The following is a 26066-nucleotide window of genomic DNA, read 5'->3' as shown; positions in this document are numbered from 1 at the left end:
CCGCCGCCACCAGAACGGCGTCCGGCGACGCCACCACCCCCGCCCGAGGCCAGGTCACAGTCCCCACCGCCGCCACCAGAAGCTCTGATGGCCGGGGACACCCATCAAAAGTCCGGGGGGTCCTCGGCAGGGAGGAAGGTCCCCCCAGCCGCCTGGGGTAGATGGGAGTGGTGCGACTTCCTGTAAGTAGTTTTGTCAAGGTTTTTCATTTCCTTTCTTGGCTTCTGGTCCTTAACCATACAGGTGATATGGCAGGCCGCAATCTTCAGACGTACCAACTGGGGGATCCGGCCCCCAGCCAGCGTCGGGACCCTCGGCGCCGTCCCCAGCAGGACCCCCGCCCGAAGCAGCTCCAGAAGCTACAGGACCCATGGGCCCGGAGCCGGATGCCTCCACCCCGCCACGACCCGAAGCTGCCCCCCAGGAGGAGGCCACCAAAGCCGCTGCTGCTATGGAGGCAGCGGCCGCAGCTTCAGACGACGAGGCCGGGCCCTCACCAGCCGAGCCAGCGGCTGAGGGGGCCGCTGCCACGGCGGAGGCTGCAGCGCCGGAGGCAGCAGAGGTGGCGGCACTGGAGGTAGCGGAAGAGGCGGAGGGGGCGGCACCAGGGGTCGCCAAAGTTGCCAGCAGCGCCTCCCCACCGGCAGAGGAGGTGGAACCGGAGGTGGTGCTGGGAAGGCGCCTCCTCCCAAGCACGGCGGAGATCCCTCTTCCCCGGCTCATAGCCAAATGCCACCAAGCTCAGCAGGAGCTAGAGGCCGGCATGCGCCGGGAGTGGGAGAAGCTGGAGGCAGAACGCCACCGACTCTCCGACTGGGAGGTCCGTCTGGGTGACCGCATCAACTCCGTCTCTGCCCGCTACACCGAGGAGCGCGCCAAGCTCGTGCAGGGGCGCGAGCTTCTGCAGGAGGAGCTGGAGCAAGCTCGCATCCGGGAGGCGGCGGCGCTCCAACGGGAGAAAGAGGCCAGGCGGCGGGAAGCAGAGGCCCTCGAGGGGCTGATCGCTGTGGAGGAGATGAAGCAGGCGGTGGCAGACAGGGATCGGGTCGCCCGGGAGCTAGCGGCCCAGGCCAGGAAGGCATCGGCAGCGGTCGAGGCAGAGAAGTCCGCCCTCGCAGATTTGGCGGCGGCGGCAGCAAAGAAGGAAGAATGGCTGGCGGCCCGCGAAGCAAAGGAGGTGGCCCAGCTTCAGGAGCTCCAGAAGCGGGAAGAGGCTGTGGAGGAGGAGCTGGTAGCCGGGAATCGGAGGCTCCAGGAACGCGAGGCAGCGCTCCAGGAGAGGGAGGCCAAGGTGGAGGGGCTCCTGGCAGAGCAGCGCGCCAGCTCCGACCGGTTAACAAGATGGGTCGGTACGGTGAGCCCTCTGCTAGAGGCACTCGAAGCCAACCCCATCTGGGTACCGGAGGCTCCTTCGCCATTTGGCGCCGCACTCCAACTGCTGGACTCCACCGCCAGGCGGCTACAGGACGCGGAGGCCGGGATGCAGGACCTCCTGGAGACAGAGGGGCGAATAGTTGCTCGGGGGATGGCTGAGTACATCCTCACCAGCTTCCGGAGCCATGACCCCTCCATCCTGCTGACTCCTGTCTTGGTCGGACCCCTCCGAGCGACCGCAGCCGCCGCGCGAGAAGGGGTCCAGGAGGCGGTGGACATGGTCGCGGCCCGCCTCCGGCGTCGTCCCGAACCTGCAGAGAGCGGAGACACCTCCAGCCAGCCAGGACAATAGGGCCATCTGCTTTGTTATCAATTTTTGTAACATATCTTTTGTTATTGTAAAAATAATTTCGTAATACTGTTTATGTTATCAGTAATGCATTAAGTGTTTCAAGTATTTCATGCGAAAAACTTAGCTAATTTCCCGGTCATCAATCTACAAAGTGCTCTTGGGCACACCGAGGTCCCGTGGCCCCCTGGGAGGTAGTCGCTATAGGTCGGGACTAGCTGCCATAAAACCAAGGTCCTGCACATGACTTAGGATCGACTTTTAGTAGACGTCCCCACGGGTTCTCAGTCTGGCCAGCGAAGGCTCTCTAAGTTGTGTAGCAAGCCAGAGCACTAGGACCTGCGTTCGGGGATTAAAAGGGGTCCCGGCCCCCGGGTCCACGGTTCAAGGTACGACGGTACCCACCCTAGGGGGGCAGAGTGTGTAGGCTTAGGGTACGGAACCAGGCTAAGTGGCTAGACAACCCTGGACCCCAGCAAAGGGCGAGCACGTCCCCCTGAAGCCAGTTCCCAGGAATCCGGTCCCTTCTCTCCTGCAAAACAGAGGTTCGAGGCAGAGACGTAGTGTAGCAACTCAAGGGAGGCTTTAGGCACAACACAGACGTGAAGAACACGTGGGGGATTAGCGTAACAAGAAGCGAAAAAATATAGAATCGCATAGACTTTAAGGACGCATTTGAGAACAAATTTTCCCTTAATGAATTGGTACAGAAGAGTTGTGCGATGTACGCCAGGGGCCGGGTTTACGAGGGCGGACCTCTACCGCCCTGGTCCGCACGGCAATGCTACCAATTACAAAGGAAAAATTTCCTCTCAACCAGGTCCTAGGGATAGAACTTACGGAGGTGCTCAATGTTCCATGGATTGGGTAGTTGCATTCCATCCTCCGCAGCCAGGCGAACAGATCCGGGTCGGCACACCTTTGTCACCTTGAAGGGCCCCTCCCAGCTGGGGGAGAGCTTGTGTATGCCCTCCCGGTTCAGGATTCGCCTTAGGACTAGGTCCCCGACCCGGAGCTCCCTACTTCGCATGAACCGTTGGTGGTAGCGCCGGAGCGCTTGGTTGTACCGTGCATTTCGGACTGCTGCTCGCCATCTGCGCTCATCGACAAGGTGCACGTCTTGGTGACGCTGCTGTTCCTGCAAATCCTCATCAAAAGCCTGGACTCGGAGAGAGCCCATGGTGATCTCCGGGGGAAGGCACGCTTCGGCCCCGTAAACCAGGAAGAAAGGGGTTTCCCCTGTTGCGCGGCTGGGTGTGGTCCGGTTCCCCCATAACACACTCGGAAGCTCTTCAATCCACCTTACGCCATGCTTCTCAAGATCACAGTAGGTCCGGATCTTGAGTCCTCTGAGGATCTCAGCGTTGGCCCGCTCAACTTGGCCATTGCTCCTGGGGTGCGCCACTGAGGCGAAACAGAGCTGAATACCCATATCCTCACAGTACTCCTGGAAGTATTGGCTCGTGAACTGAGTCCCATTGTCAGTAATGACCCGGTTCGGGACCCCGAACCGGCATACAATTGACCTGAGGAAAGTAGTTCCGACGCCTTGGTGATGTTGACCACAGGGGTTGCCACCGGCCATTTGGTGAACTTGTCAATGGCGACATAGAGGTACCGGTATCCGCCGACGGCCCTAGGGAAAGGTCCCAAGATATCCAACCCCCATACCGCAAAGGGCCAAGAGGGAGGAATCATCTGCAGCGCCTGAGCTGGAGTGTGTATCTACTTTGCATGGAACTGGCATGCTTTACAGGTCCTTACCAACTCAGCTGCATCCTGGAGTGCTGTCGGCCAGTAAAAGCCATGCCGGAAAGCTTTACCAACCAGCATGCGGGATGAAGAATGACTTCCGCACTCACCTCCATGGATCTCCGCAAGTAAGTCACAGCCCTCTTCCTGGGTGATGCACCGCATGAGGATGCCGTTGGCGCCACGGCGGTAGAGATCCCCTTCTACCACTGTGTATCGCTTAGCCATCCGGACAATGCGCTCAGCAGAAGCTTGATCTTCAGGAAGGTAATTAGCTTTCAGGTAATCCCGGACCTTAGAGATCCATGCATCGGGACCTTCCTGAGAAACTGGGCGTGGCTCCCTGAGGTCTTCGGGTCCCTCAAGGGAGCACACGACCCTTGGTGGGCACCACGGATGGAGCGCCGCTGGGACCGCTAGCTTCGAGGTGCTAGTCCGACCCCAATCACCCAGGTCGGCAGGCTGGGCGGAAGGCTTCAGCAGACGTCTCTGGAAGATGCCCTCAGGCACGGGTGCCTGGGTCCATGCGCTCGCCGAGAGTGCATCAGCTGCTGTGTTGCCTTCACGTGGAACATGTTGCAGTTCCAGCACATCGAAGTCCTTCTCCAGCCTCTTCACATGAATGAGGTAGGCTACGAGCTGGGGGTTGTTGCAGCAACACTCCCCCCGGACTTGCCTGATGATGAGCTGGGAGTCCCCTTTGACTAGGAGCTCCAGGACCCCCAGGGACAGAGCCGCCGTGAGCCCAAAGATTTAGGCCTCATACTCCGCCATATTGTTGGTGGCCTCAAAATCGAGGTGCACCATGAACTTTAACTACTCGCCACGTGGGTCGATAAGGACCACGCCAGCCCCGGCCCTCTTGCTGCGGGCGGACCCGTCAAAGAAGAGGGTCCAGTGAGGTCCGGTAAAGACCGGAGCCTTGACCTCCGGACGTGGGGGGTCCGTCCCTTGGTCTGGACCCCCGGAGGCGCTTGGTGCAGGCGTCCATTCCGCGATGAAGTCAGCAAGGATCTGGCTCTTGATGGCGTGACGCGGTTGGAAGTCGAGCTGGAACCCAGCGAGCTCTGCTGCCCACTTGGCGATGTTGCCTGTGGCGTTGGAGTTGTGGAGGATGGCCCTCAATGGGTAGGCGGTTACCACCACAATCTTGTGGGCCTGAAAGTAGTGGCGGAGCTTCCTGGACGCAACAAGTATAGCATAAAGGAGCTTATGCGTCTCAGGATACCTGGCCTTTGCCTCATGAAGGACCTCACTGACGTAGTAGACCGGCTTCTGGATGGTCCTGGCTCTGCCAGGTGGACTAGATCCTTCGGCTCCAGCTGGGTACCCGTCGGCCCCCAGGCTGCTTAGCGTTTCTCCGGGTCGGGACCCGGCCGGATCCTCTGAAGTAGGGCCGGTTACTGGAGTGGTGGAGGCCGGACCTCCCTCTCCAGCAGGGGGGTCGGCGGGAGCCCCCTGCGAGAGAGGCTCGGACCTCTCGGTGACCAGCACCATGCTGATCACTTCGGTCGTTGCTACAAGATAAACAAACAGTGTCTCACCTAGGTCCGGTGCAACCAGGACCGGCAAGGAGGTAAGATACTGCTTCATCTCTTGGAAGGCACGTTCTGCCTCTTCGGTCCATGCGAATGGGCCGGACCCCCTCATCAACTTGAAGAAGGCAAGTGCCCTCTCCGCCAGCCTCGAAATGAAGCGGCTGAGAGCTGCCAGGGACCCCGTCAGCCTTTGTACATCCTTGAGGCGTGCAGGGGGTCTCATTGCCTCGATTGCCCGGACCTTATCCGGGTTGGCTTCGATTCCCCGATGGGAGACCAGGAAACCAAGGAGCTTCCCCGCCGATACGCCGAAGACGCACTTCTTGGGGTTAAGCTTGGTGGAGATCGCTCGTAACTTGTCAAAAACACGAGCTAAATTTTCCAATAGGGAACACGACTCTCTAGTCTTGACAACGATATCATCGACATACACCTCTACTATATCTCTAACCAAATCACCTAGAGTGATATTCATTGCACGAGCAAAGGTGGGTAGAGCATTGAGCAATCCATAAGGCATCACTATATAACAATAAAGACCATCCACTGTTACAAAAGCTGTATGCTTCCTATCATCCCTAGCCATTTTGATTTGATGAAAACCAGAATAGGCATCTATGAAGGACAGCAAATCACACCCGGAGGTGGAGTCTACAATCTGATCTATACGCGGGAGTGGATAAGGGTCTTTTGGACATGCCTTATTAAGATTGGTGTAGTCGATGCACATCCGAAGCTTCCCGTTGGCCTTTGGGACCACAACTGGGTTGGCCAACCATACAGGATGGTAGACCTCCTCGATGAAGCCAGCCTGCAGCAGCTTGCGGACCTCTTCACGGATGAAGTTTTGCCGCTCAATGGACTGCTTGCGTGGCTTCTGCCGGACCGGCCTGGCGTCCGGGCGGATCTTCAGATGATGCTCAATCACCTCCCTGGGGATCCCGGGCATTTGTGACGGTTCCCAGGCGAACACATCAACATTTGCCCGGAGGAAGGCGATGAGCGTGCTTTCCTATTTCTCTCCCAGGTTGCCACCGATGCGGGTGGTCTGGGAGGTCTCCGCTTCGACCTGGACAGTCTTCACGGGAACATCGCCTGTGTCGGATGGACAGACCCTCGGTGCCTTGGCCAGAGCCTTGGCACGTGAGGTTGAGGGGTCGGACCCCTGGGCGCCAGCTGCAGGGGCAAGTCCTGTTGCCAGCGCATGGAGCTTTTCAACTGCCACAACAGCAGCGGCACGGTCACTCTGGACAGTGAGGACGCCTGCCGGAGAAGGCATCTTCAGGACCAGGTACCCGTAGTGGGCGACAGCCATGAACCGGTACAGGGCCGGTCTGCCGATGATGGCGTTGAAGGGGAGGTTAACTTCCGCAACCTCGAACTGCACGTTCTCGGTACGGAAATTATCCTCCGTCCCGAATGTAACCGGTAGGGTGATGGTCCCCACCGGGTACACGGGATCCGGGCCCACTCCTGAGAATGGGCATGATGGAGCCAGCTTGGACTCCGGGATCTGCAGGTGCCTGAACGCTGCATAGCTGATGACGCTGAGGCCGGCGCCTCCGTCAATCAGCACATGGTGAAGGCGAACATTGGCAATAGTGGGTGCCGTGATGAGCGGCAGCACTCCAGCGCCCGCCATATTCTCTGGGCAGTCAGATGGCCCGAAGGAGATGGTGGTGACCTTCCACCACTGATGGGGCGCCGCTCTCGGCACCCCTGGCTTCACCGAGAGGACCTCCCGGCGAAGGGCCTTGACGTCCCGCCGGGAGACGAGCTCCGAACTGCCGCCGTACATAACGTACAGCTTCTTGCGGCGCTCGTCCCCGCCGGACTCGGAATCGGACTGCTGGAAAAGTCCCTTGAGGTCTTTATTGGGGGTTTGATACCCCAGCTCCCTCTCAGTCGCAGCCGCACCGGCATCAGAGGCTTTCTCCTTGCCGGACCACCGCGGAGGGGAGGAGCCTTCCTTGGAGGCTTGGTCACGCCTCTTACTGAAGCGCTCCGCGAGCTTTTGGATCTCGCAGCACTCAGTGGCGCTGTGGCGAGCCCCAGGATGGATAGGACACGACCCGGGGTCAGTGCGCTGCTGTCGTGGGCGCTTGCCACGGGAGTTCTGGCCCCTGGTCGTCACAGCTGCAACGGCCGGACCCCCAATCCGTGACTTGTTGAAGCCACGGTTCTTCTTGTTCTTCTTCTTGCCGCTGCCAGGGGCAGCGACACTAGGCCCACTCGTTTGAGCAGGTCCTGCATGGGTTGCAGAGTGCCATGCACGGCCTTCTGCAGCCCGAGCGCACTTGTCCGCCAGAGCGAACAGGGTGGTGACGGCTTCCACTTGGTGGGTCGCCAGCTTCTCTAGCATCTTCTCATCTCGGACCCCCTGTCGGAAGGCCGTGATGATAGATGCATCGGAGATACGTGGGATAGTTCCACGTACCTTGGTGAAGCGGGAAATGAAGGCCCGGAGGGTTTCCCCGGGTTGTTGCCTCACGGCGTGGAGGTGGGCCTCCACGCCATGCTGCTGGTACGCACTGGCGAAATTCGCCGTGAACTGTGCGCAGAGCTCACCCCAGGACTGGATGGATCCCGGGGTAAGATTCATGAGCCAGGTCCGGGCTGGCCCGGTCAAGGCTACATGAAAGTAACTTGCCATGACGGCTTCGTTACCTCCAGCCGCCGTGATGGCGGTGATATAGACCTGCAGGAACTCTTACGGGTTGGTGGACCCGTCATATTTTTCTAGCAGGTGAGGCCGAAACTTGGACGGCCAGGCGACCGCGCGGAGGTGGTCTGCGAGCGCCGCGCAGCCCACGCCCGACACCGGTGCCTGGGGGAGTCCCTGCGGCCCGGCCGCAGCCGCATCGAGCTCGGGCGCAAGGTCCCGACCCTCAATGTTGAGCCGTCGGTTTCGTGCTCGCTCGATGGAGATCCTGGCATCCTCTCCCGCATGCCTGCGGTTGAGCTCCGCCCGGAGGTCCTCGGTCCATGCACTCCTCACGGATGGTGAGTGCACAGAACCGGATGTGCCACCCTGGCGACGGCGCTGCCTGGATACAGACCCCCCCCCCCCCCCCGCTGGGCCTGGGGAAGCCTGCGCCAGGTTGAGGAGGCGATCGATGTCGTCACGCCATTGTCTGTGCGCGTCTGGCGACGCCGCCTCACCAGGGGGGTTGCGGAGCAACTCCCTGGCTGCCATGAGGGGCCCACTCGGTGAAGGCACTGATTGGGCCACAGAGGCCCGCTCTGCTGCCCGCTGTGGAGCAGCGCGCGGGGCCGCCCGAGAGGGGGGACGGCACGAAGCGTGTGGCGTCGTGGACGCCACTTCTTCTCCAACCATGAGGTCGTGATGACCGTTCTCCTGTGCCATCGCAGGAGTCGAGGAGGTCGACCGAGTGCTATCCAAACCTAAAGCCCCTACCTGGCGCGCCAAATGTCGGAGGAATTCTCCAGCCGGGTGGCGGAAAGCACCCGCCTAATCCTAGTTAAGGATGGGTTTGGAGGAGACTTAGGAGCGCTCAATCGGTGGACAGATGAACACAGGAGGGACATGAAGATTTAGAGTGGTTCGGGCCGCCGGAGCGTAACACCCTACGTCCACTTGGGAGTTGTATTGGCTGCGTGAGCCTGAGTGGAAAGCAGCATAAGCTTGTGTGTCTGAGCCTTGGATGTTGGAACCCCCATCTAACGAGTGCACTCTCCCTTTTATAGTCCAAGGGGAGTGCTTACACTGAGCAGGACCCCGACAGGTGGGCCCGGCCAACAGGAGCTGTTCTATGGGAGATGTGGAGATCTTCATCTCCAGCTCCTCTCCGTAGTCTTCTCGATCGAGAAGTTGATGTGCGTATCTTTAGCCAGGATATGGCCGTGTACAGCCTTGTCTTGTACAGTGTCCGGCGTCAGCGCTGCATAACAGTGAAGCCGTGCTGTCACTGTTAGGATGGGACCTCCCGTCAGGCGGTGAAGCAGCGCTGACCCGTTGCGTGTGCACTGTTACAGCGCACGCCTTGGCTTTGCCTATTACAGACTATCATCACGCGCGCAGCGCCGTGACGGGACTGTACACAGTCCGCGTACTGTGCACGGTGATACGACGCGCCGCCTTCAGATCAGGCAGGCTTATCGTGGTGTCAGCCTACCTGCCCCGTGTGTCAGTGGCAGGCCGCTCTTTTTGACTTGGGCGCGCCCGGCCCAGCTACCGCATTAAATGCTGGTAGGTGGGTTGGAGACCCGCGAAGGGCCTTCAGCCGCAGGCACGTGGCAGGGCCAGCCCCGCTCCCTCTATAAGACGGCACGTGGCGGCACCGGTCCCCTTCCCCGGGGGGAAGGGGGTCCGGGCCCTCCGAGGCCGGTTGTAGCAGTCTGGCCCGTGATGGTCCGGCCATCACACGTAGCGGCCCCGGACCCCCTGGGGAGTCCGGGTCCGCGGGGGCAACCCGTGAGCCCTCCTGCCCTCCTGGGTGCGCAGAGGCCCCGGACCTCCTAGAGCTCCGGGAGGGTCCGGAGACCGTGGTCCCAGCTGTCAGGCCCGGGTAATGTGCCTCGTCACCCAGAAGGCGAGGGGGAGATTATGGATTATGAGACGCCAAGGGCCTGGACACCCTAGCAGGAGGTACCCCTGTCTGTATGTACCGACAACGTCCTATTATTTGTTTTCCCGGACCAGGGACTTGATTGCTATGTTTTAGAAAGTTCTAGGGTGTCCTTTGTAAAATTTCCAAAGCTTTCTGTACTTTAAATTGATGAACTTCTACATTTCATAGATTTTCGTAGGAAGTTCATAAAAATGTAAAATCAGTTTTGTTTGAAAACCCTAAGTCGAAATCTACAAGTTTATGTTGTGATTTTGAATTGAAAAGCTTGATTTGTGGTCTAGGTTGAATATTAAGGAATGAGTGCTCTATTTATACCTTATATTATATGCATGTGTGGTAACTAAAGGGTTAATCATAGGATATATGCCTTAGACAGAAAAGTGCGATATCTAGTTAATCCTTTCCCACGAAGAGCTCATATCTTTGCCGTCAAGACGCTATCCTTGTCTTGATTGCCGTTTCCTTAAGTTTCTCTTCGTGTAAAGGTCTTTGTTAATTCATGTGCATCTGTTACTTAGCTTATACATCTCTGCAGCCGCATTTCAACATCAGCTTTTGGTTCAGCCGCTAAGCATCCATTTCCTTAAGTCTATGACATTCCTGTGTAACAGCTATCAGTCGATACTTCTACCATCGGCTGATTAGCTGACACGATTGTTACCTTTCTAGTGTCGGCTACTGTCGATACAGTTCTTTTGTTCTATCCTACATCGACTGCATATAGTCGATATATCAAAGGTGTATACACAATCTTAGGGTTCTTGCCATGGGCCGACCCAAGCCGATTTTGGTTACTTTTCCATATCAGTCAAACACGGCCGATCGATCCTTAGTTTCCCCATCCTTATTCACACACTTCTATCAGTCGATTTATCGACTGAGAGGTCGGCTTTACACCTATCGATCATATACCCTTAACCACACTCCAATCGGCTGTACGTCACTCAATTGATATGCTGACGTAATTAAGCCGATACAACCACACCTAGTTACCTAGGATAACATTTAAGCACATCTCAACTAAAACACAACTGCTTTAGGAATCACCCCTCTACTGAAGTAATCGATGCTTTCATCGATCATCTAGGGACCCGATGCACTCATCAATCAGCTAAACCCCCGTTGTTTCCAATCGGCTCTGTTGTAACCTTTAACAAGTAGCCGATTCTAATTAGATGTCCTCTTAAAGTTCTATCTAAGTTTAGTTGCATATCTTTTTGGTTGTTATGTGAGTAGTATGTTGAATGAGTGTTGGATTGCAACTTTATTGTGAAGTAAGATAGTTTCATATGCACACTTTGAATGTAATGTTGCATTGCATGTAGATACGACTACTTCCGCAAACAGTACCTACAAGATCTCCCAGAAGTCTGCAGAGGATATTCCTGAAGACCAAGTGAATATCACCAAGGGATTATCTGAAGCCCCGAACCAAAGTGCGGAAGATAACAATACTAGCATCCCTGACTTCAGCCCCACCAGTAAAGGCAAGCCCCGGTGCACATCCCAATATTTCAAGTTATTACAATTTCATTATTATATTATATATCTTGCATTACGTCTAGGAGTTGAGATGAAACCCTAGTTGCATAAGATCTTAAGGAACCAATGTATTGTACCCGAGTCCATACCGTTTAGAGGCTCTGCTAAATAGGACCGGTAAAAGTCGAGTGATTTCCTGTCACTCGCGAGATATAGGAGTTGTAATGTTTACATTCCTGTTATTACTATAAGGATGACGGACGGGAGTTTTATGAGGTATCATGGTTGAGGTGATACCCCGTCTGTGTTGTTGAAAGTGATAAGGTCGCGGTGTGTGCCGATCGGGGTTAAGCGTTTGAAAGTACTAACCACATGCCGTGAAATATGGTAAGCGGTAAGCCTAGTAGCCAATCGGCCCGAGGAGTGGACATACCTCCCACCACTCGTCTTGCTTCTTCTGGTTACTTATGTTCGACGTGTGGGAATACGTGTTGTAAGGGCAACCAGGAGTACGGGTTTTGTAGTCGCGCTACAGACGTATGTCCTGCACACATTGGGTGTGCGTATGGTCCTACAGTCGCTTGTGGTGGCTCTGATCCACGAGTCGGAATGAAAGGTAAACGGTTGCTTCGAAATGACCCTTTGGTGTTTCAAGCGTGTGAGTTAGGTTTACCTTGCAAGGTTAAATTTGATTCAGAATCGTCCACCTCTCACGATGATTGAGACTACTTAATCCCTTTATCACATAGAGTAACAAGAGCAACTATATGATGAGTAATACTGATGGTTGAAATAAAGAGCTCTACCTTACTTGCTTAGTTGTAAGTGCTTATATAGAATGGATAATCACATAGAACTTGAAAGCTAAAAGTTGAAAATAAGGATCTACTCTTAGTTGCTTTTCAGCTAAAACTAAACCCAGAACTATTATAAGCCTTCATAAGTCTAGTTATGGGCTAAAGTATACCCAATCCCGGGTAAGCCTTGCTGAGTATTAGTATACTCAGCCTTGCTAGTTTTATGTTTTTCAGGTAAAGCCTTGAAGACCCTACTCTTCCCTTGCCTTGGCCCTGTGCTCTTTCAGAAGGTTGGTCCGTGGAATGGGATCCGTCCCTGACCAACATTGGTGATACCGAGTGATGTCGTGCCTGGGCTTAGCATGACATCCGTCTTGACGACGTGCTGTGAATCATCGCGAATGTTTTCCGCTGCTAAAAACCACAACTTTAACAGTTTGTAATAATTTCTCTAAGTTTGAAATTTCGTACTTCTTTTGGAAACTCTTGTAATGTAATTCTCTATGATGTAAAATGTGGTGGTGATTGTATCTCTGGACTCACCTTCGTGTGAGGTAACCTTATTTGATCCTGTGTATCGGTGGTTTATCGGGACGTTACCCGACAGGCCAAGGGATTATACCGTTTGAAGCACGTTGGAGCCCTCTGGAGTGGACTCGCGTACTTGAGCCGGTATAATTCAGGTTGGTTCTGCCACACCCAGCGTCTTGATTCGCTGAAGGCAGTCAACGAACTGTCGTTCAGTGTCGCTGATCACCTTCTGCAACCTTTCGACGTCATCTGTACGCCGATACATCAGGTTCTTCACATCAGTAAGCAGCTCTTCTTTATATATTAACATTTTCCTAAGTTCTGTGGTGAAGAGCTTTTTCAGAATCCAGGACAAATTGATAAATGCCAGTACTTGAGGGAAGCAATAGCTTACCTTGCTGCGCTTTCCTCTGATCTTTGAGCTGCTCCTGGTGCGCTTTTTCTTGCTCTCTGAGCTGCTCTTGGTGCGCTTTCCCTTGCACCTCAAGTTGTTCTCGGAGTTCGGAATTCGCTTTCTCGAGGGAGCAGATCTTTGTTTCATAGTCGGTGATGCGCCTTTCCAGGACGGCGAGCTCTTGGTGATCACCCACAATGGTTTTCAGTTTTTCTGATTTCTTCTAAGAGCGGGCGATCACATTCTGCATAAGGAGGGAAATTCAGATAAGCAACTCGACAGTGTTTACCAGTAGGAAAGTACTCAGGTCGTACCATGGCAAAGCCAAACGCCTTCTTGAAGTTCTCTATGTTGTTGTCCGTCAGCAACGGCTCATCCACCAAGTCAGAGGCAATGACATCCCGGTACCCGGACCCGGTCAGGAGCAGCTCATCGGGTCTCCTTGAGGTTCCCGTGGCCTCTTCGGGTGGTGACCACTGAGCACCTGCAAGCACAAAGTGTTTTTAGAATACTGCGCCTGGGCCTTGGCAGTTAGTCATGGGCGGTCAGATGCTTACCTGTGCCATCTGCTGGAGCAGCATCAGGGGCCTCGACTTGTTCCCCGCCACTAGCTCCGGTTTCGACTTGTTGGAGCTCAGGAGGTGGCAAGTCGGGCAGCGTCGCGTCCGCCTCGGGGGCTGGCTCCGCGGGCGTCGACCCTTCGGGGGCCGACGGCTCGGGGGCGGGAGCTGCCGCGACTGGCCCCGCACCTGAAGATACTTCCTGGGTCAAAGACCTGGGGGCTGGGGTAGTCGAGGCCGGTGTCAGCTCGAGGTCCGCGGCGCTCACAGCTTTAAGGAAGTCAAAGTCAGTCAACACACAAGTCGAATGATCAAAATGTTTATTGTGCAACCAGAGGCAAACTTAAAGCGTAGACTTCTTTTTGATGGCCTTTTTCACCCGCAACGCCTGTCGCGGCGTTCCCGTTGTGGGCGGTGGGGTTTCACCAGCCAAGGGCGCTGTCCCCGCCACGGCGATGGTGATGGCCGCGGTGGCCGATGGAGCTTCCTCTTCTTCTTCGGGCTCGGCCCGGGAGGAGGAGGCAGAAGGACTACAAGAGGACATTGTAAGCATGACACACTATCAACATATAGCAATACAACAAGGCAACAGCAAGTACCCGGAGGATTTGATTTCTTGCGCTTTCCGCTTCCGCACTATCCGACGACCCTGCGGCACCAGCGGCAAAGCGTCGGCCAACTCCACGACTGGCTCAGGGGAGTTGTGTTGTCGCGCTTCTCCTTCAGCTTTGTCCTCCGCCCGGGGGCTCGCATCCTCTGTGGACCCGCTGCTGCGCTGAGCTGCAGCTATGCGAGACCTTTTGGCTTCTACAGCGGCGCTGGGGTGGAGGTGGTCCGGCCGGGGGATATCGGGTCGCGGCGGGTAGCTGCGATATAGTTCGGTGTGTCCCTGCAGAAGGCTCTCCGTCAACGATGGCATAACAGAGGTAGCTTTCAACGAAAAGTAGTCGAGTACTTACAGGCTTGGGCGGATTCCATGCGGTAAATAGATTCGTCACATACGGCACGGCGTCCACGTCCACCAGCACTCGCCTAACTCGGAGGAGGGCGGCGTCGTTTGACAGCTCCTCTACGCACATGCGAGATGGATCTTCAAAGCCTGTGTACTCGAATCCAAGTCGGTGGCGCTGTAGGATCGGTTGGACTCAGCATTTGAAGAAAGAAAACATGACGGAAGCACCAGTCACCCCCGTCATCTTGTGTGCCTCTATGAGGTCTAATAGCTCCTCGACTTGATCCATGTTCCCCCCCGGACGGTTCGAGATTCCACTCCGGCCTCACTACAGGTGGGTTATTTGTTTTGTTGGGGAACTGAGGGGCATGATTTTCAGAATAGAACTAATGGTTTTTCTAACCGGGAAGGTTGGAGGGGAATTTGTATGAGAGGTATCTTTCGCCAGCCTGTTGACGCAGTTGAATGCCGGCGCCCCCTACAACAGAAAGTTTTTTTGAGGTAGGCTGGGGTTTGACGCGGAAGAGGAAGCGGAATAGATCCCAGTGGGGCTCGATTCCGAGGAAGGCCACACAGAAATGGATAAAAATGGAAATATGGCAGATGGAATTCGGGTTGAGGTGATGGAGCTCAAGCCCGTAATAGTAAAGAATGCCACGGAAGAAAGAACAAGAGGGGAGGGCCAATCCCCGTTCGGCAAAATGGTAAAATGTGACGATTTCGTCAATATTTTCCATGGGAAAGGCTTCACGGAAAGAGGGGCGCTAGTTGATAAGACTCTTCTCTTGCAGCAACCCCTCGGACACTAGCCTATTCAGATCGGTGAGGGAGCACTTACTGTATGTCCACTCTACGGTTGGCGGCTGCGCCTCCTTCTTTTTCCCTTCGATCTCTGATTTCTTGGGCGCCATCTCCGATTCACTTGCCACGAGATGCTCGAGGGCTGCGGGGAGATGGGTGGGGAGATCAGGGTTGGGGGATTTCTTTGCAGAGGATGGCGGCAGCGCGTGGCTCTGATTGGGGATTTTTATGGCTCTTGGCAAAATACAGATTGGAAGCACAGTTTTTCTCACTGTTGCCGCGGGGTTAAATAACCAGCGGGGTGGGGAAAATTTAATGTTTCTGAAGTTCAAGAGTCATTTTCGGGAATATTCCGAATCTGAGGGGTCATTTGGTGGACTGTTTGGATTAAGTATTCGACTACTTATTTTTTCAGGGTTAATTAGCCCGAAAAAAGGGGGTTTTCGGATTCATGATCTAATTTCCATCATTTGTTTCATCATTTTTGGTAATTTCTCAAGTTGCCATTTTTTAGCCTGCATGCCACGGTTTTCACATCCTTATCTCCAATTTTATGGGATTTGGATTCAAGGCTCTGGGGCTGCGGGATACGTGGCATCGACTACTTATTTTTTAAATTTCTTTGAAGGATAAGGAGGATTACAGACTAATGGGACCCTCAGCCTGATTCTCCGATTCAACCTAAGGCTCGGGGGCTACTCCATATGGAGTGCGATTTTCCAAATCACACACCATGTTAAAAGTAAAGTTCGGGGCATGAGCACCTCATAGCTTCGATGCACCAAGCAAGTACTCGAAGAAGGACTTCAAGACGAAGCTTTTGAAGAAGTCGAAGGCTACTTCGGAAGTACTCGATAAGCCTGCAGTACTTAGCTACGAAGAGCTCGGGGGCTTGTCAGACCCGAAGCTACGGGGCTGGGTACATAGCATAGTTTAAGAGATTAAGTCTGTCTTATCTCTTATTTATCTTGTTTATTTCTTATTTATCCCGTTTAAGTAGGAGATAGAGCTAACCGATACAGAGGGAATCTACTCGAGATATGTTCTGGTACGATTCCTTAGCTGGTGTTGGTTAGTATCTTTGTAACCCTGGCCTCTCGGATATATAAGGGAGGACAGGGACCCCTCTCAAAACAGCATATCAAGATCATTCTACACCTAAGGCAATACAAACCACTACAGGACGTAGGGTATTACGCACCTAGCGGCCCGAACCTGTCTAAGCTTTGTGTTCCTTGTACCTTCGAGTTCCTGATCTCGGCGTTCCCTCACCCAAAACCTACCACCTTGGGTATATCCCTCGGTGGGTAGCCAGTTAAACACCGATACAGTGCGCGAGCACGCGCCCGTCACGTCCATCAGGCCATCGTCACAGACGCCAACGGCCCCCCTCAATTTGCACGGGCCAGGCAGAACATCGCCGCCGCAACGATGCTCCTGCACAACCTACCCGAGCCTGCGGACCCTCAACAGCAGGAGCTCGACTGCAACATCTGGACGTTGGTGGAGCGTGCTATTGTGTAACAGCCGGAAAGCTCCATGTCACACCACCGGCACGTGGTCTCCTATCTAGTTGTGGGGGGGGGGGTAGGCTCGCAACAGCCAAACCTCTCAGTCCACCAGTAGCAAGGGCGTCCACCCCAGGCGGGTCGCGACATCATAGCTGCGCCGCGCCCTGACCCGGCGCCCGCCTTGCAGCGCCCCTGGTGCGTGGCCGGCTCGGGCCCAACTACGACGCGCGCAGCATCATCCACTCATGGCAACTGGCCCGCTGCGGCGCCGATGTCGACTGAGCCCAAGGGGGAGCACGAGGAGGTGCCCCCCAAGCGTGGCGGCTGACCGTGCGATCAGGACAGCGATCGGAGCCCTAGTTCAGAAGGCCTGGGCCCATGGGCCTTCGGTCGTCGCATCCAGAAAGCACCATTCCCGCCACACTTCCAACCGCCCACCAACATCATCAAATACACCAGGGAGACGAACCCCGCTGTATTGCTAGAAGACTTCCATCTCGCTTGTCAGGCCGGAGGAGCGAATGATGATTATTACATCATCCGGTACCTCCCCATCTGTGTCGAGGAGTTCGTTCGAGCGTGGCTCGAATTCCTGCCACCCAACAGCATCCGTAGCTGGGCGGAGCTCAAACAGGTCTTCGTTGGAAATTTCTAGGGGACGTACATGCACCTCAAAAACTCTTGGGACCTCAAGAGCTGCAAACAGGAGCCTGGCGAGTCCCTGCGGGACTACATCCGCCGGTTCTCCAAGCAATGCAATTCTCTCCCTGATGTCGTCGACACTAACATTGTTAGTGCGTTTCTCTCTAGGGCCACTTGCAAGTCCCTCGTTCACAAGCTTGGCTCCTGGAAGCCGCGCACCACCCGCGAGCTCCTGGACATCGCCACGAACCACGCATCCAGCGAGGAGGTGGCCGTGGCGGTCTTCACCGATGGTCGGGCAAAGGGCAAGGCCAAGCGGGAGGACCAGGATGACAGCCCCTCCTCAAGGCAAGAGAAAAGGAAGAAGGACGACCGACATCGCCTCAACGCACCAACGGATAGGTCGAAAGAGCAAACAGCATGGTCCTCTAGGGACTCAAGTCTTGCATCTTCGACCAGCTCAAAAAGTTCGCTTGGCGCTGGGTCGGGGAACTCCCAGCTGTTCTCTAAGGCTTGAGGACAACTCCCAATCGATACACAAGGTTCACCCTGTTCTTCCTAACATACAAGTCAGAGGCTGTGCTACCCTTTGACTTAGACTATGGTGCCCCAAGGGTCAAAGCCTTTGACCTTGACCGAGCCGTGGAAGCTTAGTAGGACGCGATTGACCTGATTGGAGGAGGCACAACAGACAGCTATGGTTCGCTTTGTCTGCTACCACCAAACCCTTCGCATGTACCACAAGAGGAAGGTTCGGGGAAGAACCCTCGAAGTTGGCGATTAGGTGTTGTGGAGGACGCAGTCGACCAAGGACAGGCACAAGCTCACTCCACCAAAGGAAGGACTGTACACGATTGTGGAGGTGGTCCGACCAGGCACCTACCGACTGAAGGGTAGCGACGGCGACATCCTCACCAACACTTCGAACATCGAACAATAACGTTGCTCCTTCCCCTAAATTCAGTCCCTTCACATGCTTTCATTCAAATGCTGGCTCCTACAGCACCCCGACCCGAGCACTCTCGGCCCGGGTCGCTCGGGGACCCCACGGGGGTACACCGCCACGTGCATTGTTACCCCCTCTTTCCTTTTTGTAAATCACGCATGAAAAGGCAACTTTTTTAACCTAAGCAAAAGGGCGACCCGTTCTCTCGACGCGACCTAAGTGATGTTTGTTGGGCCACTAGACCTACCAAAACCTCGTGACAACCTACGGTGAACTAGCAGCTAACGCCACTCGGGCCAGCCTCCGGCTACACGCTGCAGCCTACAGTTAACGAGCAGGTTGGAAAGGAAAAGTGCGAAGGCAGAAATCACTCCAGGAAACAAAGGGATACGGGCGGGACCAGCTTCCCAAAAACCATAAAACGGAAGTGATTACAAGAAATTAGATCGTTCACTTTGGGGCCCTTCAAGACCCCCGCACAAACTGCTCTAGAAATGAAAGGTAACTACGCGACAAATGCTTTTTATTGCGGCACCCCATCCGCATTGGCCAACGATGTGGACGGGAGGGGCCGCGCTGCAGGATCAACCGGAGGAGCCCCCTGGCTAGGGGCCAGCACTCGACCCGGCTTCTATTGCTTGGACGCCGCAGCTGCCCAGGGCCATTTCTCTCCCCGTGCAGTGAGCTGCCTTCACCCACTCCGTGGTGGTTGCCTCCGCAATCGTCGTCGCGACCGGCACCAAGCTCTCTCCGAGTTCTCGGAGCTAGTCGGTGGCCCACCACGACTGCGATGTGGGCACAAAAAATGGGGCAATGCACCAACCACCCAGGTAAACCTCAACGTGCCAAATCCCTAGTCAATAATCACATTTAATCGTTCAATTCATGAAAAAACATTAAGACTGCCAAAATAAAAATGGCTCGAAGGTTGGTCCGCGGAGGACTCGAGCCCGCCTCGTGTCAAATAGAGCTAGGGGAGAAAACACAGATGAGCCCCAGCGGTCCTCGCCTGATCTGCTCAAGCAGCAAGCCAGGTCATCTCAACCTTCTCGTCCGATCCTGACCTCGAGCCATGCCCACAAAATCTCCACCGAGGAGAGGCCAACGGGCCACCTGAGTCGGTTGGATGACTCGAGCATCTACCGAGAGGTGGGTCACGGAGCAGAGGAATGCCACCTACGGGCTATGCCGACCCCGTCACAGACGACGGACCCGGATTCCACTCGGATGCCCGAATTTTTACCCGAGCACACCGTTTAGGAGCTCACCGAGCCCGTCACTCAAGCCATCGAGGCAAGTGACGCCGGTTCAACCCCTCCGGCCACAGAGACCGTGGATGGGGCCACCTCCACACATATACGCCCACGACACCGTCAACCCGACCGCCCTCCTTCGTAGCAAAGGTGCGGCGAGTCAGGCACCGCATTTCCACTCGGAAAAGATGATAAAATTCCAACCCCCGAGCGGACTCACGGACAGGTGTGGCAAATACAATACACCCTAGGATAAATGCGCTTTATTCCTGGCGAATAAGTATTACATAGTACAGTCGGCCCACGGCCGTTACAAAGTACGAAAAACCCGTTACCACGACCAGGGTGGTAACGTTGGTAACCTTGGTAGGGCTGCTCCAAGTACGGGAAGACTGGGAGGAACATCTTCCTCGCAAGTCTTCTTATTGCACCCCCTCCCTCAAGGACGCCTTGGTAGGGGATGACGCTGAGCAGTCCATCTGCTTCCGACTGAACACCCACGCCGCCTCGGGCAGGCCTCGTGATTCCACGTCGAAAGCAGACGGCCGCTGCTGCTGCAGCGTCTTCATTTCACGGACAGACTAGAGCAACCCCCGATTGACCCACGATCATAAAGGGTAACCCATCGCACGCTGTGCCTCCCTGCGACTTGAACAGCATGATGCGACTACTCACTCAGAGCTAAAACACAGCGCGGCGAGAAAAAGCGCCTTCATGATTAAACAAATTGTAAAGCCACTCGGGGGCCTCTGACGGGTCCAGGGACATGGGGTCCCCAGCGGACCCGCCTCCTGCTGACATTCAAACTAGCCAAAATACAGCACCCGGAACAAACGCCCACCTTCGTGGGCTACGGATTCATCCAGGCCGCTCAGGCCTATGATCCCGGCTGACCGGACGGTCGGGAAAAGCATAGCTCGCGTCCCTGACCTAGGAGATGATCGGGAACTTGAAAGTACGCCTAGAGGGGGGGTGAATAGGCGATCGCTGCTTAAAACCTGCACACAAGAACTCAGTCCGAGGCTGCCTGGCGGACCATCCGCTGGGAACTTCCAACGTCCGCTGGGAGGTCTCGGGCAAGAAATGCAACCGTTCGAAAAATAAAACTTGTATACAAAATCTACTTGAATAGAAAGACTCTAAAACAAGTTAGGAACACTAAATGCAGAAGCAATCTAGCACAAAGTAAGTACACAAGTAGATCGGGCAAGAATGCTAGATGATGGTAAGTATAACAAAAACACAAGAATGAAGTAAGGTAATCAAGCACAAGAGACACAAGATTTTCACCCGAGGTTCGAATCCACTCAAGGATTCTACATCCTCGTTGAGGAGTCCACAAAGGACCAGGTTTCTCTCAACCCTTTCCTCTCTCAAGCAACCACAAAGATCAAACTTGAGCTCTTCACTAGCAACAAGGGTAATACAAACTTCTCAAGACAACCACACTATGAGTTGGTTGTTCTTGAGCACCTCTAACAGTCTAGGAGCTAAGCTCCAAGAGTAATAGATGTGGAAAGCGATGGAGAGTGCCAAGAGATGCCCAAGAGAGGTGAATCTCTTGGGAAGAACTTGAATCTTGCTTGGATCTTGCTCAAACCCAACCCTAGACCAAAGATTTGGAGTGGGGAGCTAGGGTTTCACTTTGGGGAGCTTTGGAGTGCTTAGAATGTGCTTGAGACTCGGTTTAACTAGTTAGGCAAGAGAGTATTTCGTTTGGGGGTCGTGGGGTATATATATTGCCTCACTGGAAACTAGCCGTTAGGCTGATTTCCAGTGACCTAGCGGACTGTCCGCTAGGAGCTCTCAGAATTGCATAGAATGCTTCAAGGCTTACACTCCAGATTTGATTTATTGGTGATCTCCCACACACTTTCCACATCCCCCTTGATAGTACGGTATATCTAAACTCAAGAAAACATAAAACAAGAAATTTTCTCTGCTTGCATCTCTTTTCTTGATCCGGTACCGTTCTTCAAATTTGAATAATCGTCGAGATTCACTCCTTTTCTTTTCTCCTTTTTGATTTTTTTGACCCCTGCTCATTATACTCAATTGAAACATTAGATACTCATTTAGATTGTTATTAATCACCAAAATAGGTCATTAGGCCTAGATGCACTTTCAGATTGGGTTCGTACCACAGCTCCGCGTGAGGTCCCCCGACCAGGCTCCGCCTTACTCGTGTCGCTATCCCTGACTGGCGAGGCCGAGGATAGCCGGACCCTACGTACTGGCGGGCTTTGGGAGCAGGTGTGGTGGATAAGGATGCACACCGGAGTCAACTTACCATACAGGCTGTGACGCCCTGAAAATTTCAAATTTAAACTACGCGTTAAGGTGTCCTGACCGAAAATGTATTCGCCGTAAAACCCTGACTCTCTCCGTTTCACCGTCACACTGACGGCCGACGCGAGCCTGACCGCCGTCTCATCCCGCACCGCTCACGCGCTAGAGTAATTCGTAAAAACGGTTCAATTTCAAAACCCTAACCCTAACCAGATCGCTGTTCCGTTCCGCATCGCTCGATGGCTTGTCGCTCACGCGCGACCGCCCGCCGCGATTAGCGCCGGCGCTCCTCGTGCAGCGCGCGAATCCCGCGCGCGCGTGGCCGACCGGCCACGATCGCCGCCGCGACCGGCGCCGACGCGTCCCTCCCCCTCTCTCTCCTTCTCTCCTTTTTCTTTCCCTCTTCCATTTCTTTTCTTTTCTCTCTTTTTCTTTTCTCTTTCCCTTTCTTCTTTTTCCTTCTTTTCCCTCTCCTTCCCCTTTCCTTCCCGGTTTCCCCTGCCGCGAGCCCGCACGCCGCCCAGGCCGTGCACCTGCGCCGCCCCGGCCGTGCCGCGCGCACGCGCCCGCCCTGCGTGCTCCGCGTGCCCCGCGTGGCCGCGCACCTCGCCGCGCCGCCCGTCGCCCGTGCCCCCGTCCTGGCCCGCACCTCGCCGTGCCGCACGCGCGCGCACGAGCGCTTCCCCGCGCGTGCCGCGCCGCCCGTCGCTGGCGCTCTGCCCGCCGCGCGCGCCGTCACCTCCTGGCCACTGTGGCCGCACAGCACCCGGCCCTCAGCGCCCACGCCGCACGGCGACGACCGCAAGCGGCCGAGCGCCATTGATGGCGCCCCGCACCGCCCGCCGGCCGCCACCGCCCCGTTTCTCCTCCGCCTCACCGCCCTCTCCCCTATAAATACCCCCCCAACGCCGCACTTCACCACCACAACCACCACCGCCGCCCCTACCCTCTTCCCCCTGTCCCGAGCGCCGCCGCCGCGCACGCCACCACCGGCCGCCGCCCCTCACCGCGGTCCCGCCCCCTCACCGCGTCCTAAGTCAAGGTGAGGCCGGGGATGGGTTCCCCGTGCCCCCCTCTCCCTCATCCCCCTATCCCGAGCCGCCCCTTTGGCCCTGGCTGGCCGGCGTGCTCGCCTCCGCCGCCCCTGTTCCCCCTCCCCTGTTTCCTGTCACGGGAGAGGAGGAAGAAGGGGCATTTTGCCCTTAGGCCCCTCCCTTCCCTTCTATTTGTTTAGGGACCCCTCCACCCTTTTACAACCTTGCAAAATGAGCCCCCTCTCCTTGCTATTTCCAAAACTAGACCCCCCCCCATGATATAAGTCAATTTCAAGTAGATCCCTCGCACTTTTTGTTGTGCCTCTTATGTTTCTAAGATTTACAAATAGGCCCTTCTGTTTTTAGAAAGTTTACGAACAAGCCCCTGGACCCCGTTTAATCCCTGAAACCCCCTGCGCCTCGTCATTTTATGTGCGAAACGACCTCCGATCGACCTGAAACTTTACCATGCCCTTTCTAGTATAGTTCTAGCCATGCCATTAAGAAATCACCCGGAAATATTACCCCTATCTCCGTAACTAAATTATTTCCGATTCAAGCTCAACGATAAAAGCTTTTAGTTCTTTCGCTTGATTGTATGTCCGATTGTTTGCGTCGTAGGACACGGAGTGAACGAAGGAGTTCCCGACTGCGACCAAGCAACCGAGGACCAGTTCTGCGACCCCGAACCCGAGGGACAGTGCTTCGATCAGGACCTCCCGCAAGGGTTTGACGATGGCAAGTTCGATTCCACCCTTTGATGCATATTTTTGTCCTAGATTTTATAAACACAACCCAGTGGCCTGTTTTATAAAATTGCATGGTTTTGCGTGCCGTAACCATGGTAGGATAGCCACCCTTGTTGTGACAACCATACCTGGAACACCTGATTTTATAAAGAAAATGCGTGTGTGTGGGAAAGGGTAAAATGTGGTTTTGAAAAACGAGTCGGACGGGATGGATGGCATTTCTGTGTGAATTGCCATTGGTGTGCTCGTACCTGTGTGGTTGAGCGTGGAAGGGAGATATCCATCTTGTCACCCCTAAGGACCGAGTTGATGTGTCATCTCACCTAGCTTCCTGTCGTGCAAACCACTTGACCGTTGTATGGGCAATGGCTTAGCCTAACCCCACTAGTTAGTCTGATAGCCATCAGGAGAGCTGGGAGCAACGGGTGATCAAGGAGACGGGTTAAGCTCTGTGTGACTTATGCCCCGGTTAAACCTCGGTGGTAGGTCGAATGACCCCTTGATAGATCCCGTGGTGGCTAATCAGGTCTAGCTAAGGTGGGTAAGGGCTTTGATGGGATCTGCACCGGCACTAAGGTGTTCGTGCTGTGGTACCCCACCTGTGGGTAAAGTTGCACACCTCTGCAGAGTTAAAATATATTCGAATAGCCGTGCCCACGGTATTGGGCAAGTTATGGTGCGGTCACATAACTAGTGTTTCTCTCTGGGAATGGTTGAGCTGGTGTGAGTTGTTTGGAAAGTATCCGGCAGTTGTGCCGTGTGCTACGGCGGACGGGGAGTCCGGTAGCGGTTTAAAACTTGGATCCGTGTGGATCAACATCGTGTGCCCCTTGGTACTGGAAAACTTGTTTTGAAAAGTGCTTTTAAAATGAACCCCTGCATATAATGGTGTTTCCGCAAATGAACCGTAACCTTATCCTTGGATTATCCTGTGCATTTAATCCTGTTATACCCCCCCTCCGTGGGTGTGATTGGACTTGCTGAGTACGTTCGTACTCACCCCATTCTTACTTTTACAGTGGAAGATCCCGACTACATCCCCGAAGACGTCGAGTAGGGTTCCGTCCTGCACCCAGTCTTGCCTGTGGGTGAGGTCACCGTTGGAGTTCCGCATGGCGCAAGACTCTGATGATTCTCTTTTCGTAGCTAGTGTAGTAGTGTGGGTTCTAGTTGTAATCCTCGCGATAGTGGCGCTTCACTGCCCATTACCGCGTAGAGTTGTACGGTGATGTACCATCTGATGTAATAAAAGTGTTATCAGCCTCCTGGGACTGATAAATCGACACTTTTAAGTCTTCCCTGATGGGGGGACGCTTCACAGGCCAACCACTCCCCCCAAGGGGGTTGCAGTGCCCCTCGCTGCCATAACGGGGAGGTACTGTTTCACCTGACCGTCCTTATGAGTGGACGGAACACAACAACATCATAACGACGCGGTGGGCACGCCTCCATCATGATGTAATGACGAGGCGTAACGTTGAGGATGGAGGGTGACTGCCATACCGCGCTTATCAGCGCACACCTGCCCCTCCGACTGGCGAAGTACGATGCACAGGGACAGAACAAGACGGCCACTCCACGATAATGGACCTGGACAGTGGCTGCCCGAGGACTCCGACTGACAAGGTTGACGACCCTGATCGACGGGGCAAGAAACTCTCTCTCTCTCTATCTCTCTTTCTCTACACTTAGTCCCCCTTTAAGAAGGACCCCCAAGGGAGGGTTCGCTGCCTAAAAAAGGGGACCGGACTGAAATCCAAAAGATTCATCCTCCACTCGAAAGCTTGTAACTCTCCAACTCTCACGAGCATATGGGCTCAAGCAATACATCCAACCGACCCCCAACTGGACGTACGGCATATTTTTCTGAACCAGTATAAATCTTTCGTCATTGTATGCTAGACCACCTCCGATCACGACGCATGATATATACTTCGAGTAGGTTTAGCTGCCGACCATTTCCGGAACCGACAAAACCTTTTAACCAAAATACTTTAGAAAATCTTCATCTTGTAAGGGTAACAAACTACTAATATGCCCATGCCTCCATCGAATGGTCCAAAGCCTTGCCCGGCAAAAGAAAAAGTCCTTTTTACATCCCTGAATCTTGTAAAAAGTATATAGCTTGGAATTTGATTGCTCAAGAATACATGATCAAATGAGTATAAAATTTTTACTACAACTCAAGCATATAATGATTAGCCCACCAAAAAATTTCACCATAATTGGATCATATAAACCGTAGTTATGAATTAATTACATAAAAGTATATATATCTAAAAGTACAATAATTTTTTTACTAAATTGTATCATATCATATGTTCACTGCATAGATCTACTCATATGTAGTCGAATAAAATTGGATTTTCTATTTTATAATTTTTTTGATTTACTATAATTTTTCAAAGATTCAACCAAAATAAATATAAAAGAAAAAGAGAAAAATCACTGAGAGAAACCAATTAGGGAGGTCATGTGTCCGTTATCGTAAGTCTGAGGAGTTCAGGTGGACAATTTTTT

At 54.3% G+C, this 26066-nt stretch overlaps 1 protein-coding gene across 1 annotated transcript; it reads left to right on the top strand.

The window, feature by feature from the left end:
- The first annotated feature begins 370 nt into the window (after window positions 1-370).
- On the top strand, window positions 371-17792 carry LOC112899469 (uncharacterized abhydrolase domain-containing protein DDB_G0269086-like). The gene is made up of 2 exons (XM_025967951.1): window positions 371-1231; window positions 17289-17792. The coding sequence occupies exons 1-2, from the start codon at window positions 371-373 to the stop codon at window positions 17790-17792; spliced, it is 1365 nt and encodes a 454-aa protein (XP_025823736.1).
- Window positions 17793-26066: the final 8274 nt, after the last annotated feature.

Source organism: Panicum hallii, chromosome 7 (genome assembly GCF_002211085.1).
Source record: "Panicum hallii strain FIL2 chromosome 7, PHallii_v3.1, whole genome shotgun sequence".
In the NCBI taxonomy this organism is placed as follows: Eukaryota; Viridiplantae; Streptophyta; class Magnoliopsida; order Poales; family Poaceae; genus Panicum; species Panicum hallii.
The sequence above is the reverse complement of the archived record's forward strand: the minus strand, read 5'-3'. Positions and strand labels throughout refer to the sequence as shown.